The sequence below is a fragment of the Castor canadensis genome, chromosome 17 (assembly GCF_047511655.1).
Source record: "Castor canadensis chromosome 17, mCasCan1.hap1v2, whole genome shotgun sequence".
Lineage (NCBI taxonomy): Eukaryota > Metazoa > Chordata > Mammalia > Rodentia > Castoridae > Castor > Castor canadensis.
The window spans coordinates 47,551,092-47,566,894 of record NC_133402.1 but is presented as its reverse complement, the minus strand read 5'-3'; the positions used below and the strand labels follow the sequence as shown (position 1 = coordinate 47,566,894).

At 41.0% G+C, this 15,803-nt stretch overlaps 1 protein-coding gene across 4 annotated transcripts in view; it reads left to right on the top strand.

Annotated features, from left to right (window-relative positions):
* Positions 1-14,910, top strand: part of Setd2 (SET domain containing 2, histone lysine methyltransferase) — a 116,890-nt gene extending 101,980 nt beyond the window's left edge. For 2 of the 4 annotated variants that reach the window (XM_074059455.1, XM_074059456.1), the window contains 3 exons: positions 11,567-11,647; positions 13,668-13,769; positions 14,097-14,910. In XM_074059455.1, the coding sequence (XP_073915556.1) occupies positions 11,567-11,647; positions 13,668-13,769; positions 14,097-14,258 (345 nt within the window). In that variant the 3' untranslated portion in view covers positions 14,259-14,910. Of the gene's footprint in view, positions 1-7,832; positions 7,886-9,919; positions 9,955-11,566; positions 11,648-13,667; positions 13,770-14,096 lie in introns of those variants that run through there. The other 2 variants (XM_074059457.1, XM_020168341.2) reach the window with 2 other exon arrangements.
* The last annotated feature ends 893 nt before the right edge of the window (positions 14,911-15,803 follow it).

The following is a 15,803-nucleotide window of genomic DNA, read 5'->3' as shown; positions in this document are numbered from 1 at the left end:
CACTGTAGCACTCATTAACTCTCATCATTTATTATCTCCATTCCCCCTCCCTGCCTTCCTGCCACATTCCCCCCTTTGATGCTCAGACCCACTTCTGGGTCAAAGAGCATCATCTGATCTAGGGGTTTATGTTTCCATGGTGCCATTGCATGAGCAGTTGTCTTTCTTATTAGAGTGGCTTTTATAAGGGTCCTGAAAGACCGTAGTACCAGGGGGATCAGGCATGCTCCTAAGACAAGGATATGTTGCCCCTATTAAGGTCTTGAACTCACCTAGGATTGAGAACTAGTCCCCGAATAGGTCATTGGGACTCTATCCCTTCCAGGTCTGCATAGGTACATGGGCAAGCTTTTTCATATTGTTGGTAATCTCTTTAATTACCTTTTCCTCATCATCAGCCTGTTAACAGGAGTTACTCAGATTGAATTTTCCACATATTTCACCCTCCAAGGTAGCAGATAGTCCAAAGCCAAACGGTTTTGGTAGATGGCATTGTGTATTTTAGTTTGTTGTTTGGCTAATAATATGTTAAGGGCTTTTGCTGTTTCATTAGTTATAATTCCAACCACTGCCTGAAGCCAAATGATGTGGTTGAGCATATAGATTGGGGTCAATAGCCCCAGGAGCCATCTTCTGCCCATGCAGCAGGACCATAATATTGAATGATCCGCTCTGGAGGCCATTCATCATCCTTCCGTTCCCCTATTTGTAGGGCATCTTGCCTTTTTCTGTTTATCCTTTTTTCATATACGGAGACTTAATTTTTCACCTTGTCTGAGGGGGGGAGCAAAAAGAAAGAAGGCCAGATGGTGCTCAGCACACAGGATCTGAACCAGTTGTTGAGAAGGATTGTGTAAGCTCATTTCCCACAGATCCAATATAGCCCCTTAGGCGCCTGCCACTCTGTGCCCTCGGTTAGATTGTTCCAGGCTATTACAGGCTTAGAGAAGTTAGCCAGCAGGTGAGGTTGGGGCGCCATGTAATTGGGATCTCCCCACCACTGAGTCTCCTGAGTAGCGTCATTATAAAACTTTTGTCCCAAGCAAATCAAGTCCCCTACCGGAGTGGAGAATTAGCCTCTTAAACGGGAGATACAGGAATTCCCAACAATAGAGGTTTTTAGGAGCCATATGCTCTTCGCATAGCTGGGGAGAGTGGTTTCTCTCTGGTTTTTCTTCCTTTACTGTAGTACTCATTAACTCTCATTGTCATTATCTCCCTTCCCCTTCCCTGCCTTCCTGTCACACATGGTCAGTTGGTCCTGTTGCTTTGGGCCTATGGCAAGGCTTCAGAACATTATGTCAGGAGAGCGCATGGTGGAGCAAAGCTGTTGGCCAGGAAGCTGAAGAGAGGAGGAAGGGCCACAGTTCCAATATACCCTCAAAGATAAACCCACAATGACCTAACTTCCTCCAGTTAGTCCTCTCCTCCTAACAGTGCCACCAACTGGCAACCAAGCCTTCAACACATGGCCTTTGGGGGACACTTAAAATCAAACCCTAATACTAAAAGGTTTGGAAATTATATAGTATAAGTGGTGGATACATTTGTAGAGAGAAAAGATGTAATATTAAGAGAAAACCAAAGAAAACTTCAGAGAGAAGGTAATTCTTGAATTGGACTTTGACTAAAGTGAGTTAAGATCTTCTTGGACTTTCCTTTAAAGTCTTAGATCCCATCAGTCCTAATAGAATCCATTGAATTTTGTTTGTTTTTCCAGAATCCAAGGATTATCTGAGAATTTTCTTGTATGTTTTTCCTGAACACTTTTCCATGACAAAGAGAAAAGGGAAGATAATATAATGAGTTTTCTTAATAGCTGACCATTATTTGGCTCTTTGGCTTAGTTTGTGGGATTAAAATATACTATCCTTTTTCTTTATTTTTTTGTGGTGTAGGCAAGCACTCTACCTTCCAGTGAGCTTATTTTTGAGACAGGGTCTTGTTATGTAGCCTAGGCCAGCCTTGAACTCTAGATCCTTTTACCTCCTCTCCCAAAACCTCTGGGTTTGACAAATGTCTAATGACATGTAACTATCCATCATTATAATATCATACAGAATAGTTACACTGCTCTAAAAATCCTCTATTTCTGCCTTTTTGTCCCTTTCCTCTCTGTCCAGTCTCTGGGAACCACTGATGATTTTACTCTCTCTGTAGTTTTGTCTTTTCCAGAATGTGTGGATATAAGATTTTAGTTCATTTGGGCAAATACCAAGGAGCATAATTGCTGGATCATTTGGTGGGAGTATGTCTAGTTTTGTAGGAAACTTCCAGATTCTTACTTTTTTTTTTGAAGGATGTTGTCAATGGATATAGAATTCTAAATTGATACTTTTTGCTGGGCTCTAATGACACATGCCTGTAATCCTAAAGAGGTAGAGATCAGGAGGATCAAGGTTTGAAGCCAGCCCTGGTCAAATAGTTCATGAGACCCTGTCTCAAAAAAAAAACCCCACAAAGAAGGCCTGGCAGGGTGGCTCAAGTGACAGAGCACCTGCCTAACAAGAATAAGCCCTGAGTTCAAACCCTAGTACCATCAAAAAAAAAAATTTTTTTTTAGATAAATAAATTTGTTTCTTTTGCCAACCCCCATTTTTTTCCCTTTCCTTTTTCTTTTTCTTTCCCCTCAGTGCTGAGATTTGCACCCAAGACCTTGTGCTTGCCAGGCAAGCAGTTCACATTTAAGCTGATGCCCCCAGCCCTTTTGTTTTTAGTTGGTTTTTGAGAAGGGTCTTGCTAACTTTGTCCTGGCTGGCCTTGAACTCTAAATCCTCCTGTCTCTGTCTCCAGGTGTGCTACCACACCTGCCTTTTTTTAGCACTTAAAACAATGTTATTCTGTTGTTTTCTTTAATTACAATTGTTTTTAATAATAATATAATTTTTATCTTTGTTCCCCCACATATCTTAATTATGTCACTTACAATTGATTTTCACCAGTTTGATTGTTATATGCTTTGTTTTTCTTTGTGTTTAACTTGCTTATGGTTCTTGGCACTATTTGGAACATAGATTGATTTCTTTTTTTTCTTTCTTTTTTTTTTTTTTTTTTTGTGGCACTGGCATTTGAACCCAGAGCTTCATACTTGCAAATCAGGCACTCACAAAACAGGCACTGTTCTACTTGAGCTACATATCCAGTCCATTATGCTCTGGTTATTTTGGAGATACGGTCTTATGAACTCTTTGCCTAGACTGGCCTCGAGCCATGATCCTTCTGATCTCAGCCTCCCAAGTAGCAGGATTTACAGGCATGAGCCACAGACACCTGGTTGGATCTCACAGATAGATAGTTTTCATCAAATCTGGAAATATTTTAACCATTATTTTTTCAAATATTTCTTTGGTACCATTGCCCCTTTTCCTAGAACTCATATCTATATACATATTTTTAGATTAGTTGTTACTGTCTGACAAGCCGTAAATCTCTCTCTCTCTTTTTTTCTGCAGTACTAGGGCTTGAATTCAGGACCTACACCTTGAACCACTCCACCAGTCCTTTTTTGTGATGGGTTTTTTTCAAGATAGGGTCTCTTGAACTGTTTTCCCAGGCTGGTTTTGAACTGTGATCCTCTTGATCTCTGCCTCCTGAGTAGCTAGAATTACAGGCATGAGCCACCAGCACTTGGATCTCTCTCTTTTTTTTTTTTTTTTTAAGTATAGTTTAAATTTCTTCACTGTGTTTTCCTTTATATCCTTGAACAGTTATAACAGCTTTTTTATAGTTGTCTAATTCCAACCTCTTTTCTGTTTCTGGGCCTGTTTCTTCTAACTGATTTCTCTTAAGGTTTTTGGGTAACGTTTTCCTGCTTCATGTGTTTGCAATTTTCAGTTGAACAATGAACATTATGACTTATTGATAACTCTTGGGAATTTTGTTATTTTTCATTTGTTCTAACAGCCAGCCAAGGTGCTTGTTCTTGATCATTATTAAGTTGGATCCAGAGTAATTTTTTTCTCTAGGGTGACTTCTAAGATTTGGCCTTTCTGGGATCTCCACTGAATGCTCCAGATTCACATGCAGATCTCTTCACTGCAGGTGGCCCAAGCTCATGTCTCTCAGCCTTCTGTGAGGTCTGGAAATTGTTAGCTTTAACTCTTCTCAGACTCACTATGACTGTGCTATGCTTGTTTTTTTCTCTCTGCCCCAAAGTATAATAAGTGCTTCTAGGTAGAAAGCTAAGTTAATCTCAAGATTTACCTCATTTTACTTCTTGTTTCAGGTCATAGTCCAGTACTGCCAAATGTCCGGCATATGATAAATGTTGCTTTGTGTGTTTTTGTCTAGTGTTCTAGTTGTTGAGCACTGAGAGGACTTCTCATTTAATGATTAGCCTGAGCAAGAAGCAAAAGTCTGTTAGGACCTGGGGAGAAGGGACAGCAAAAACTTTATTGGGCTGTAATATGGCTATCAAAATTTTAACTGTCAGCTGTGTGTGGTGGCTCAAGCCCATAATCCTATAATCCTATTACCTAGGAGGCACAGATTGGGAGGATAGTGGTTTGAGGCAAAAAGTTTGTGAGACCCCCATCTCAACCAATAGCTTAGCACAGTGGTGTGCATTTGTCATCTTAGCTATACAGGGAAGCACAAATAATCCAGGCCTGCCCAAACATAAAGCAAGACCCTAACTCAAAAATAACCAACATGAAAAGGGATGGCAGAATGGCTGAAAATAAAATAAAAAATAAAAAAAAATTTAAGATTTAAAAATAAAAAAAGAATCTGTCTTAGGTTTATAGTTCAGTGACTTTCAGTAAATTTACCAAATTAAGCAACCATTACCATAATCTGGTTTTAGAAAATTTTAATCTTCCCAATAAGATCTCTCATACTCAATTACAATTAATCCCCTTCTTCAATCCAACCACTAATCAACTTTCTTTTTTGATAAATATGCCTTTTGTGGACATTTTATGTAAGTGAATCATACAATATGTAGTCTTTTGTAACTGGTTTCTTTTATTTAGCCTAATGTATTTAAGGTTTATCATTTGTATATGTATCAGTGTTATGGGAAACTCAAACAGAGATACGGGACTCAGGCAAGGAAGCATTGCTTTATTGTGCCCCAGCACAGACTCAGTGGACTCGTGTCCAAAGGCTGAGCCCCGAGAACAAAGGGGTCTCACTTTACCCTTGCAAGCGGGTTACAGAGGCAATAAAATAATAATTGAAAAAAAAACAAGGTTTAACCCATATATGGGTATATGCAATTCTATAGGCTACTTCACCCTAGTGTTTAAGTGCCCCTCTACCCCTAGTGCTAAGTGATCTTCTTTACGTTTGGATTATTGAGGGTTTATCTCTGCTGTGCCATCCCTTTCCCCCTGCTACTTTATCAGAACACAGGTCTGTCTGCTGGTCATCCTCCCTGCTACATCAGGATTTCATTCCTTTTTATAGTTGAATAGTAGCTGATTGTATAAATATACCACATTTTGTTTACCATTTACCAATAGATGGAATTTGGGTTGTTTCTACTGTTTGACTGTTTTGAATAATATTACATGAACATTTATGTGCAAAGTTTTTATTTGGACATACCTTTTCATTTCTCTTGGGCAAAATACCTACAAGTGGAATCGCTGGGTCATAGGATAAATACACTTAGTTTATAAAGAAACTTTCACTTTTTCAAAATAGCTGGAGCATAACACTTTTTTTTTTTTTTTTTTTTTGATGGGACTGGTGTTTGAACTAAGTCTTCACACTTGCAAATAAGGCACTCTGCCACTTGAGCCAAACCTCCAGTCCATTTTGCTCTGGAAGTTTTGGAGATTGGGGTCTAGTGAACTGTTTCCCTGAGCCTTGATTCTCATGATTTCAGCCTCCCAAGTAGGTAGGATTACAGGCATGAGCCACCAGGACCCAGCTAGCATTGTACATTTCTACAAGCAGTATATGATGGTTCTGTGGGGGAGTTTTTATTATTTGTAGAGACAGATACCTAAGTAACTTCTTAAGTGTAATGTGCTTCTTGCAAAAATTGTCATCTTTACTTTTTCTTATATTTTTAATGAAAAAAACCCAAACCAAATCCTTTGATTCAGACACAGTAGATGAACAACAAATGAGCTTTGATCTTCCAACCATCCTTGCCCTGAAGCACAAGTCAAAGGTTTTGGGTGTCGTTCTTTGGATCCCTTTCTAGATCATTGTCTCTACCAACAGGTCCTACTCTGATTTGGACAGCTAGGACTTATTTGCATCTGTCCTTCTTCACATTTTATAGCTGCATCCATCTAGCTAGCATCTCTATAATAGGAGAAAGATGCCTTTGGGGGAAACTCTTCATTCTTTATGTCTCCATTTTTCTTTAAGGCCTTCATTTAGAATATAATCCCATTAGAGATATAGGCTATACCATTGTAACAAGTATTCATTAATTCACAGATTTTGTATGAGTTTTTAAAGAAAGAAAGAGAAATAAAACTAGGTTCTGGTCTTCAGGAAGTTCAATCTGGATGTGAAGGTGATCTGGCTGCAATATTTTTCACTTCATTGATTGCCAGGATTGATTTGGCTGGCTGGGTGTATGTCCCTTCCTCCCTCACTGCTCCATGTGTGTCCCTCCCAAAACTGTTGCATCCTCAAAGAGGATGACCTTCCCTGATAGAGGAGGACTGTTCTTTGGTCAAGAGTGTAAGAATAGCTTCACTTTTCCTGCTAGAACCTCCAAACAGTCTCTCAGGAAGATCAGTGTAAAATAGATCTTTAAAGCAAGAATATAGTGTGGTAATTGCTGTAGTAAAAGCTGTAGTAAATTGCTGTAGTAAAATGCTTTGGGAGCATACTGTTCATGGTGTAAGAAGATGCATCAGAGCTGTTGCAGAAAACACAGTTGTATCTGTAGTTAAGGATAACCAGAATTGAGTATCTGATGCAGTTAAAACAGTTTTTACAAAGGCATAAGGTCAGAATTGCAAACTGTGAAAAATAATCTGGCATGGTGAGAGTTTGGGTGCATATGGGGTACTGAGTAAGACAGAAATATGGAAAAGTTGGTCTGGGGATGTAGCTTGGTGGTAGAGGGTTTGCCTAGTGTGTGAGAGACCCTGTGATCTATCCCAGTCACCAAAAGAAAAGACAAGACCCTGGAAAAGTAAGTCAGATATGAATTGTTTGGGATCTTAGCCTTCTGCTAATGTGATTAATGTATGACAGATACTTGGGAGCCAGTGAATGCTTTTAATGCAGAGGAGTCAAACAATCAACTGTGTCTCTCTCTATTGAAACAGGCCTGTTTGAAATAGTGAGATTAGTGATAGGGAGATTGGATTGGAGAGTTTTAATAGTTAAGGCAAATGAACTTAGAGTAGAGATGTTGACAAGTCATGTGAAGATATGTGAGAGGCAGTATTTAGGATTTAGCAATCCTAGTATATAAGAAAGAGGCAAGAATGGCCCATCACCCTGACTGTTAGCTTGGGTGGAGAAGATCCCATCACTCAGTCTAGGGAATGAAGAAAAGAGCAGGAGGAGATGTGGAGATAATTCCAGGTAAAATTTGAGCTCCCTACAGGATTCAGAATACCAGTAGGCAATCAAATCTAGGTTAGAATATCAGTAAATTGGTACTTGTTAGAAACAGAAGTGTATGGAATGACCAAGAGAAGATATGTAATGGGCAGAGAATTCTTTGAAGAGTGTTGGGTGATAGTAAAAGCTTTTCTTTCTTTTTTTTTTTTTTTTCTCCTTTTTTCTTTTTTTGTGGTACTGGGGATTGAACCCAAGGCCACCTGAGCCATGTCCCCAGTCCAAGAGTAAAAGCTTTTGATGATGAGACTAAGCACCTATGAGAGCCTTCCTTCTCTGTTTTCCTCCAGTGTTGTTCCCTACTCTTGATCATCTTGTACTCTCTTCCATCATCCATCATGTGGTGAGTGTTAAGTCAAATCTTCCTTTTGAGAACCTCAGAACTGAATCATTGCTTATTGTTGACACAATTGAGAAGGAGCAGTTTATTTACTGCTACTTCCTGGTTTAAGATTAACATTCATCACAAGTCATAGATGTCCCTAAGTATGTTATGTTAGTATTTGTTGGATTCAGGAAGTTGCAGAGGGTGGTATCAGGGGCCAAGAGTTTTTTCAACTGGTACCAGTTTTGGAGTTAGAGCAGTAAACCAATGGGCTTGCTGTACATTTATAATCCACAAATCTGGACCACCTCCAGAATAGGAGGCCCACTGGTTTCTAGTAGTGTCTTAAAGAACTTTTGTTCCCCCCTTTTTGTTTTTTTTTTTTTTTTTTTGTAAACTGCTTTTTTGAAACACTATTGCTAGAATGTACCTTAGAGATCCTTTTGTTCCTGTTCTTCCCCTCCCCACCACACCTTATCCTTTTTTTTTCTTTTAACAAATGAAGTTGCAGCTTAGAGCTTTGTCTAGAAGCACCCAGTGAAATGTTTTTTTGTTGTTTCTAAAAGTGGCAGCAACTCTAAAACAGAATACACTAAGCTTACTTTATTTTCAAAAATTATATTAACATTTTAATTAATGTACACCCAGATTTGTGTGTTGGAAAACGTAGGTTGAATTGAATGTGTTGTGTTTCTGATGGCTCAGCTTATTCTGTTTCTGGATTCATGTTGTCCCCCAAAATACAGTTCTCCATTAAATAATTGCTTACATTTCATATTACAAACAGTAATTAAAATCAGGGAGAGAGAAGTAGTAGCTGAATATATTCTGTCCTTCCTTTTTCAGAACCCATTTCTATGGCTTAATAAGCCACAACCCTCAGTTCTAAGGCACATGGCCTTTGTGACCTGGTTGTGTCTGTATGTATAATAAAGTATCAAATTTGCATTTGTCGTATTACACATTCTGTGTACAGGTACCAGAGCCACTCAATAAGCTTAAGGCAATCGCCAACTTACCCAGAAGGACTCAAGCCTTACTTTGGGTAAGGTGTAAGGTGCTATAAGGCCTCCCTCGTCATGTCCAGACCAGATTTTCTGCAATTCCAGATGTGCTCTAGGCTGACAGCAGGGTCAACTTCGAAAGGCAGTAGGCTCTGACTTTCTGTTAGGCCCTTTTGCCTGCTCATTTCATTGTGTGCTCTCATCTGGCCATTGCTCACATAGATTCCCACCAGAATGTTCCATTGACAGTATAAACCAAAATTTTTTTAAAAAGCAAGCTAATTATTGTAGAGAACCTCGGAGGAACACTTTGCATTTTTATATGTTATAGTCCTCATCCTGCTCTGGTGATTTTCACAAATCTCAGGCTACTTGCTGAGATATTCCCTGCCCTATGAAGGTAGCCTGTTCTATGTTGGGGACCGTTGGTCCAGTCTAGTGTCTTCTGGCGCTAAAGGACTTTTAATTGACAATTGGTTTGGGAGGGTGGGGTTAATAGCACTTGGACTTGGGAGTTTATTATTAGAAAAGCTAAAATTTTAATGGAACTAAAATTTTAAATGGGACTTTTTGGGAGTGGAGCAGGGGGAGTCTCAAAGTTGTTCATGTTGATAACAAGTACTATCCTTGGCGCTGACTCTGACTCTTTTGTTCGGCATTGGGCTTGAGGAAGTGTTAGCTACTTTCTGAAATTATTTCCCATGCCACTTGCAGACCACAAACCAAGAAAAATGGGGTTCATGAATTTCAGTACTCCCAGCAATACTTCATTTTAATTTATGGTTTCTATGATGTAAGTCATGGAAACATTCATTTGAACATTTTCTATCTTAATCCCAATTGCTTAGCACTCAAAGGGACCAAGAGAACTCATAGACAGAACTCAGTGGATTGTGGTTTATAAGTGTTTTTAAAGCTCTCCCAACCTCACTAAATCAAAGATTAAATTAGCATTTACTTAGTTTTAAATACATACCTTATTCAGAGGGAAATAGAACAATCATTCCTAGGTACACAGTACCCTCACTAAGCTTGGACTCTTCCATAGGACCAGGATCCTGGAGATGGCTGTCATATCTGAAGGTACTTTCTGTACTCCTTGCTGTTGCCTCTTATTTCTGAGATCTACAAGAGAACAGCTGGGAATATATTGAATTTTTCTTAGCTTATTCAGAGCTTTACCCCTTACTATCTGAAGTCTTATTGTGAAACACACCCATATTTTCTACAACTGGGAAAAAAAAAAATCTCAAAACATTTGAAGATAGTTACTTGTGGGTTTTTGTCCTGAAAACAGAAGTTGGATCTGTATGTTCTTTCTACTCTATCCTCCAACCCCACCCCATCCACACTCTCCCACTGCCACAGAAAAAAAAAGTAAAAAATGAAAAATATGTAAAGTTTTTAAATAACAAATCAGAGAAAAGCTGATTTGTAGCAACCCAGAACCAAGGAAGTGCTTGGTTTTCTCAGGGGCAAGTCCAGAGCAGGAGGAGTTGAACAGCTTCTTCAGCACTGAAGCCTTTGTACAGTTTGTGAAAATGGAGAAAACAGAACTGGGATGTAGGTGAGGAATTGAAAAAATTCTCTGTTTTAGGCCCCTAGCAAAAGTATGAAGTACCTATAACACCTAGATCCATTTCAAAGTACTGGTGCAACGGTAATCCTATCTTCTCTGGAGGCAGAGATTGAGAGGATAGAGGTGTGATGCTCGCCCAAGCAAAAAGTTTGAGAGATCCTTTCTCAACCAATTTAAAAGAAAAAAAAAAAACCTTAGATCCATCTGAAACAACTTGTATTTAAAGGGGAGTGCTCATGATGATTATTTTGCATGGAGAAGCACACTTCCTGAGAAGGGGCTTCATGGCGAGTCATAGGCAAAGATGTGAGGAGATGGCCTGCATGCAGGTGCTCTGAATGTCACAGCTTTTAGTTCATCACCTCCTGGCAGTGCCTGGTTTGGAAGAATGTGGCAGCCTGTCCTCTAGCAGTACCAAAAGAGAGTGGTCCTGGGTTTATAATCTTGACCATCTTGGGACAAAGTATCTTCTGTGTCTTAGCATCCACTCATTTGTTCACTGGCTTTGAATGACCGTCATTCCCCTTCCCCTGATCCTATGCCCACCCCCATAGTCTTCATTCCTGAATTAGAAGTGCCAACCTCTAAGGAGTCTCCTGCATGCTGAGACTGCCTTCTATAGTCTGGGCAACTTCACCTTTGGAGGAAAGGCAATAAGTACCAAGGATCTTCAGAATAGAGAGCACTTAACTTTATCCTGGAATCCTAGAATGTCAGCTGGGGAGAGGTCAAGATCCTTGAGTCCAGATCTCACTTGATAATGTGGGGAGATAAAGCTCAGGATAGGGTCTTGAGGGTCCAAATCATATAGCATGTTGTTCTGCAGAGAATGACTCTGGATCTGGAATTGTATACCGATACCAAGAATGTAACTTTTGAGTTAGGGAAAAGGATTGGAACTTGGCTTGTAAAGGAGGCCAGAGCCAGATGACAGGATTTGAAACATAGCAGCCAAGTTGACTCCAGATCATGCTCCTGAGTCAGGGTTTCTAAGTGGATCCTAATTTAAAGAGTTGGGTAACCCAGCTAAGGACAAAGGAGGGTTTTAGGACAGTAGGACAGCACTAAGCTGACTTCTCATTGTTAGCACTGTTATATTTTCTCTTCCATTTATAGACATCGAAAAAGCCCAAGACAGCAGAAGCGGACACTTCCAGTGAACTGGCTAAGAAAAGCAAAGAAGTATTCAGAAAAGAGGTAAGGTTTAGCAGATGTGGGCATTTAGGTTCTCAGGCTTAAACCTGAGCTGCTCTTTTTTTCTTCTCCTAAATATGTACATCTCTCTTGCCCATCTTTGGGAAGGAACATAAGGTTTAGCTTGAGTATCTTGCTGAAGTTCTGCTTTACCCATCAAGAACTCCTCAACTGTTTCTTACTGGCTTGACAGGAGCCACTCTGCAGGCCACATTTATGTGTTTCACTGTGGGCCTTCTCTGGGATCTAAAGCAAAGAAAAACTATATGTAAGTGTTAGGCTGCCTTATCTTTGGGTACTTCCCTAGTTCTGTGATTTGACTGTGTGGTTAAATGATTACACATTGGTATAACTCTTTATAATTGGGTAAGCACTTTCATATCCATTACTTCATTTTATCTCCATAATAGCCCTTAAGGTAGTCAAGACAGAAACTGTTATTCTCTCATATAGGTGGAAGAACTCAGGTTCAGAGAATGCCAAGTTCTTCACAAAAGACTTGAACTTCAGGCCTTCTGGCTTAAGTCAGAGTTCTCTTTCTTTGATGTCTGCTCTGATGGCTGCCTACTCATCAAGAGATGGAGAGAAAGCAGTTCCTCTTTATGCTGTTGGCAGTGTGTGTTTCTAGCTATCAGTACACTGAACTTCTTGCCTGCCTCAAGGCACCCATATTCTAAACTCCAGTCAACATTCATCGAAGGGGCTCATGGTGTGTTGGAGGAAACAGACATGAACTAAGTAATGGGAGCTGTGTGAAGAGTGTGCCATGGTAGGGCTGGAGACCACTATTCACAGTGTCAGAGGGCTCTTGAATCGGATAGAAATTGGTCAAGAAGGATCTGGAAGGTATGTAACTTTAGGCAGTAGAATGCACAGAGGCAAGAGAAAGCGTTGTCTCTTCCAGGGAATTGTAAGTAGTCCTGCGGACTGTAGCACAGGGCATGTGAGGGGTGTTGGAAATGAGTTTGGACAGTATTGTGCCCTTCATATAGAGGCTGTGTCTGTTGGTTTCAGGGAACCACCAACAGGATTTTAAGCAGGGGGTAATAAAAACCCTGACTATATTTGAGGGATAGATTGAAAGGAGAGTGTATGGAAGCCAGGCAACTGTAGATAACTTGAGTAAAAGGCTTATCCAGCCAGGCATGGTGATGAATGCTTCTAGTTCAAAAAGCGTATCCAGAAATAAAACTTAGTTTCTCACTGTCCCTATGTGAAAGTGTTGGTGTTTCAGCTCAGCCAGTCAGCAGCTACTTATTTAGTGCCTATCTTCTGACCCAACTTTGTTCTTTGAACACCTGAGGCTCATGGAGTTTCAGGGACAGGTAGACCATGTTCAAGGTGCTTCCTGAGGCAGTAGCTGTCACTGGCCTTTTTCTTCCCTTTGTCCCCTGTGATCTTATATCATAATTACTTTCAGAGGTCCTGTGCTTGGAGTCTCTTTTGAAAACCGCTGGTTGAGATAGACCCTATAGAGATGACCCAAGGAAGACATTAGAAGTGCTGGAATAAAAAGGGCCCTGCCCCCAGTCATCTTTTTCTGGCTGTTGTATCATTTTTCCAACTGCTTCCTATGGCTGTGGTATGAATCAAACAAAGTATTAATGCTTACAGACTTGAAGTAAGTAACTTTCAAGGGCAAATTGCTGCCTTCTGATCCTGGGGTTGCAAAGCCTTCAAGTGGCTCTGAAACACCTGCTCTGCCCTGTCCTAGCTACAAACTCTTTATGTGAGGACATAGTATGTTTGCTGAAACCTGAGGTTGCTGTGAGTTCTGCTGCTGGGTCCCTCACTGGGAGCTGCTCCCAGTAAGGCTTGGTCTGTGTGTTCTTCCCCCTAGGGTTGAGCCAGGGTGGTTTTCTCTGATCTTTCACTGACTTACTAGCATTCTGCTCTCTGGACCAGCACCTGAGGAAGAAAAGGGGAGAAGTTGCTGTACTTAACTTTTCTAATTATTTCCTCAGCACCACTCCCTGGCTCCTTTGCACTGTTGAGCAGTGTCTTCCCTTTCCTCTGTCTGCAGATGTCTCAGTTCATCGTCCAGTGCCTGAATCCTTACCGGAAACCTGACTGCAAAGTGGGCAGAATCACCACGACTGAAGATTTCAAACACCTCGCTCGCAAGGTACTCCCCATGCTTCTAGTCTGTTGGTACTCTTGGCAAACTATTTACCTTCTAAGATGGCTCCCTTCATCAATGCCAGGTGCCAGGGCTGGGTACCCAGGAATATGAGGGAAGGTTTGGAGAGGGGAACACCCTGTTGAAAGAAGTATTTCTCTAAGAACTTTTCAGAGCTGAGCTTTCTCTGGTGAGCCCCACGCAGCCTGTCAATCTACCTATTATTTAATTCCCATTGAAAAGGGTCCACAAGTAGCAGGCTGGGTTACTCTGCCCCTCGAATCATTTCTACTCTAATGGTGGCTATGGTCTCTCTTCTTGTGCCTCGTACAGCTGACTCATGGTGTTATGAATAAGGAGCTAAAGTACTGTAAGAACCCTGAAGACCTGGAGTGCAATGAGAATGTGAAACACAAAACCAAGGAGTATATTAAGAAGTACATGCAGAAGTTTGGGGCTGTTTACAAACCCAAAGAGGACACTGAATTAGAGTGACTTATGGTGCCAGGGTAGGAGGACAGGCGATCAGGTAGGATAGATTTTGGGGAGAAGAAATCCTATGGCCTCTTCCCCACCCCATGGCCAGGGCTGTGGGGTAATGATTACACATCACCCTGGGCAATTCAAACCTGCAAGTGTCAACTGAAAGCTATAAAAAAGAGCTCCATCTACAAGTGATCCCTTGTGAGCTACTGGGGTATGGTTAGAGGCCATTAGAGACAATGGCCTAGGGAAGACCCTGGCCAGTCCTGACCCCACTCTCAAATCTGGGTCTCCTTGGCGGTGCTGTCAGCGCACAGACCCATGCGCATCCCTATCCAAGACCCTTTACCCTGACGATCTGTATTATATTTTAATGTATATGTGAATATATTGAAAATAATTTGTTTTTTTCCTGGTTTTTGTTTGGTTTTTGTTTTGCTTTTAGCCTCTATGTGCTAGGATCACAGGAAAACTTTGTAAGGATGGTTTAAGTTCTCCTGCAAGGTTTAATTTGTTATCATGTAAATATTCCAAAGCAGGCTGCCTTGTGGTTTTGGCCAGCCTTGTGCTATGTTGATAAGATTGATTTACTGCTTAAAATCACTTTACTTTATCCAATTTTTACTGAACTTTTTATGTAAAAAATAAAATCAATTACAGAACATGGTATGTGTGTTCCCTAAGTTAATCGGGCATGTTTGTACGTATTGATTGCCTGGAAAGAAAAAGGAGAAGTAGTGGCCACTGGTATGTGAAGATTAATCCTTGCTACTGGATTTTACTACAGGTCTTGCGGTCCCACTGTGGCTGAGACAGACATTTGCCGGTGGCTGACACTTGTGGATTTGAGATCTTGAGGCTGCGATCAGGGGTTGGGTCAATTTGTGCAGGCATTCCAGAGCAAAGGAAGTATAACCAAAGGCCTCACTGGCACTGGGCTTCTTTATTTTGGTTAGTTGGTCAGTCAAGAGAAAGACAAATGTTTCTTCCCTGCTTGATACCTCCTGACTTGAAAGAAGCACTGGACCTCTTCCTTTCATACTTCATTTCTCCCAGCCCACTGAAGTGTTCATTGGACATTTGGGTTCCCTGATCTCTCACTATACCACCTGACACTGGGCTTGGACACTAGAGGGAGGATAGCAGAAAGCTACAAAACAGATTGTGGTCAAAGTGAGTATCTCCTAGTTGTGCAGTGCTTGGTGGCAGCCCCTTCACTTGTCTGGGCAGTAAGGAGGGCCAAGGAACTTCAGGACAGACTGGGGTCCATCCCTGCAAACAGGCTGAGCCCATCTTTTCCTCACTAGGGTTATTCTACTTACTATAGCCATGCCCTTGGGGAAGAGACAAGGCCAGGCTTGATCTGCCAAATATTGGGCCAAGTAGGCAGAAATTAGAGCACTTGCTGCCTGCTAGGTGCTGTGCTGACCATTTAAGAGCTCAGGTTGTGCTTATTTGTTTTTTGTGGGACTGGGGTTTTAACTCACAGCTTCATGCTTGCATAGTAAGCACTACCACTTGAGCCACATCTCCAGTCCATTTTGATCTGGTTATTTT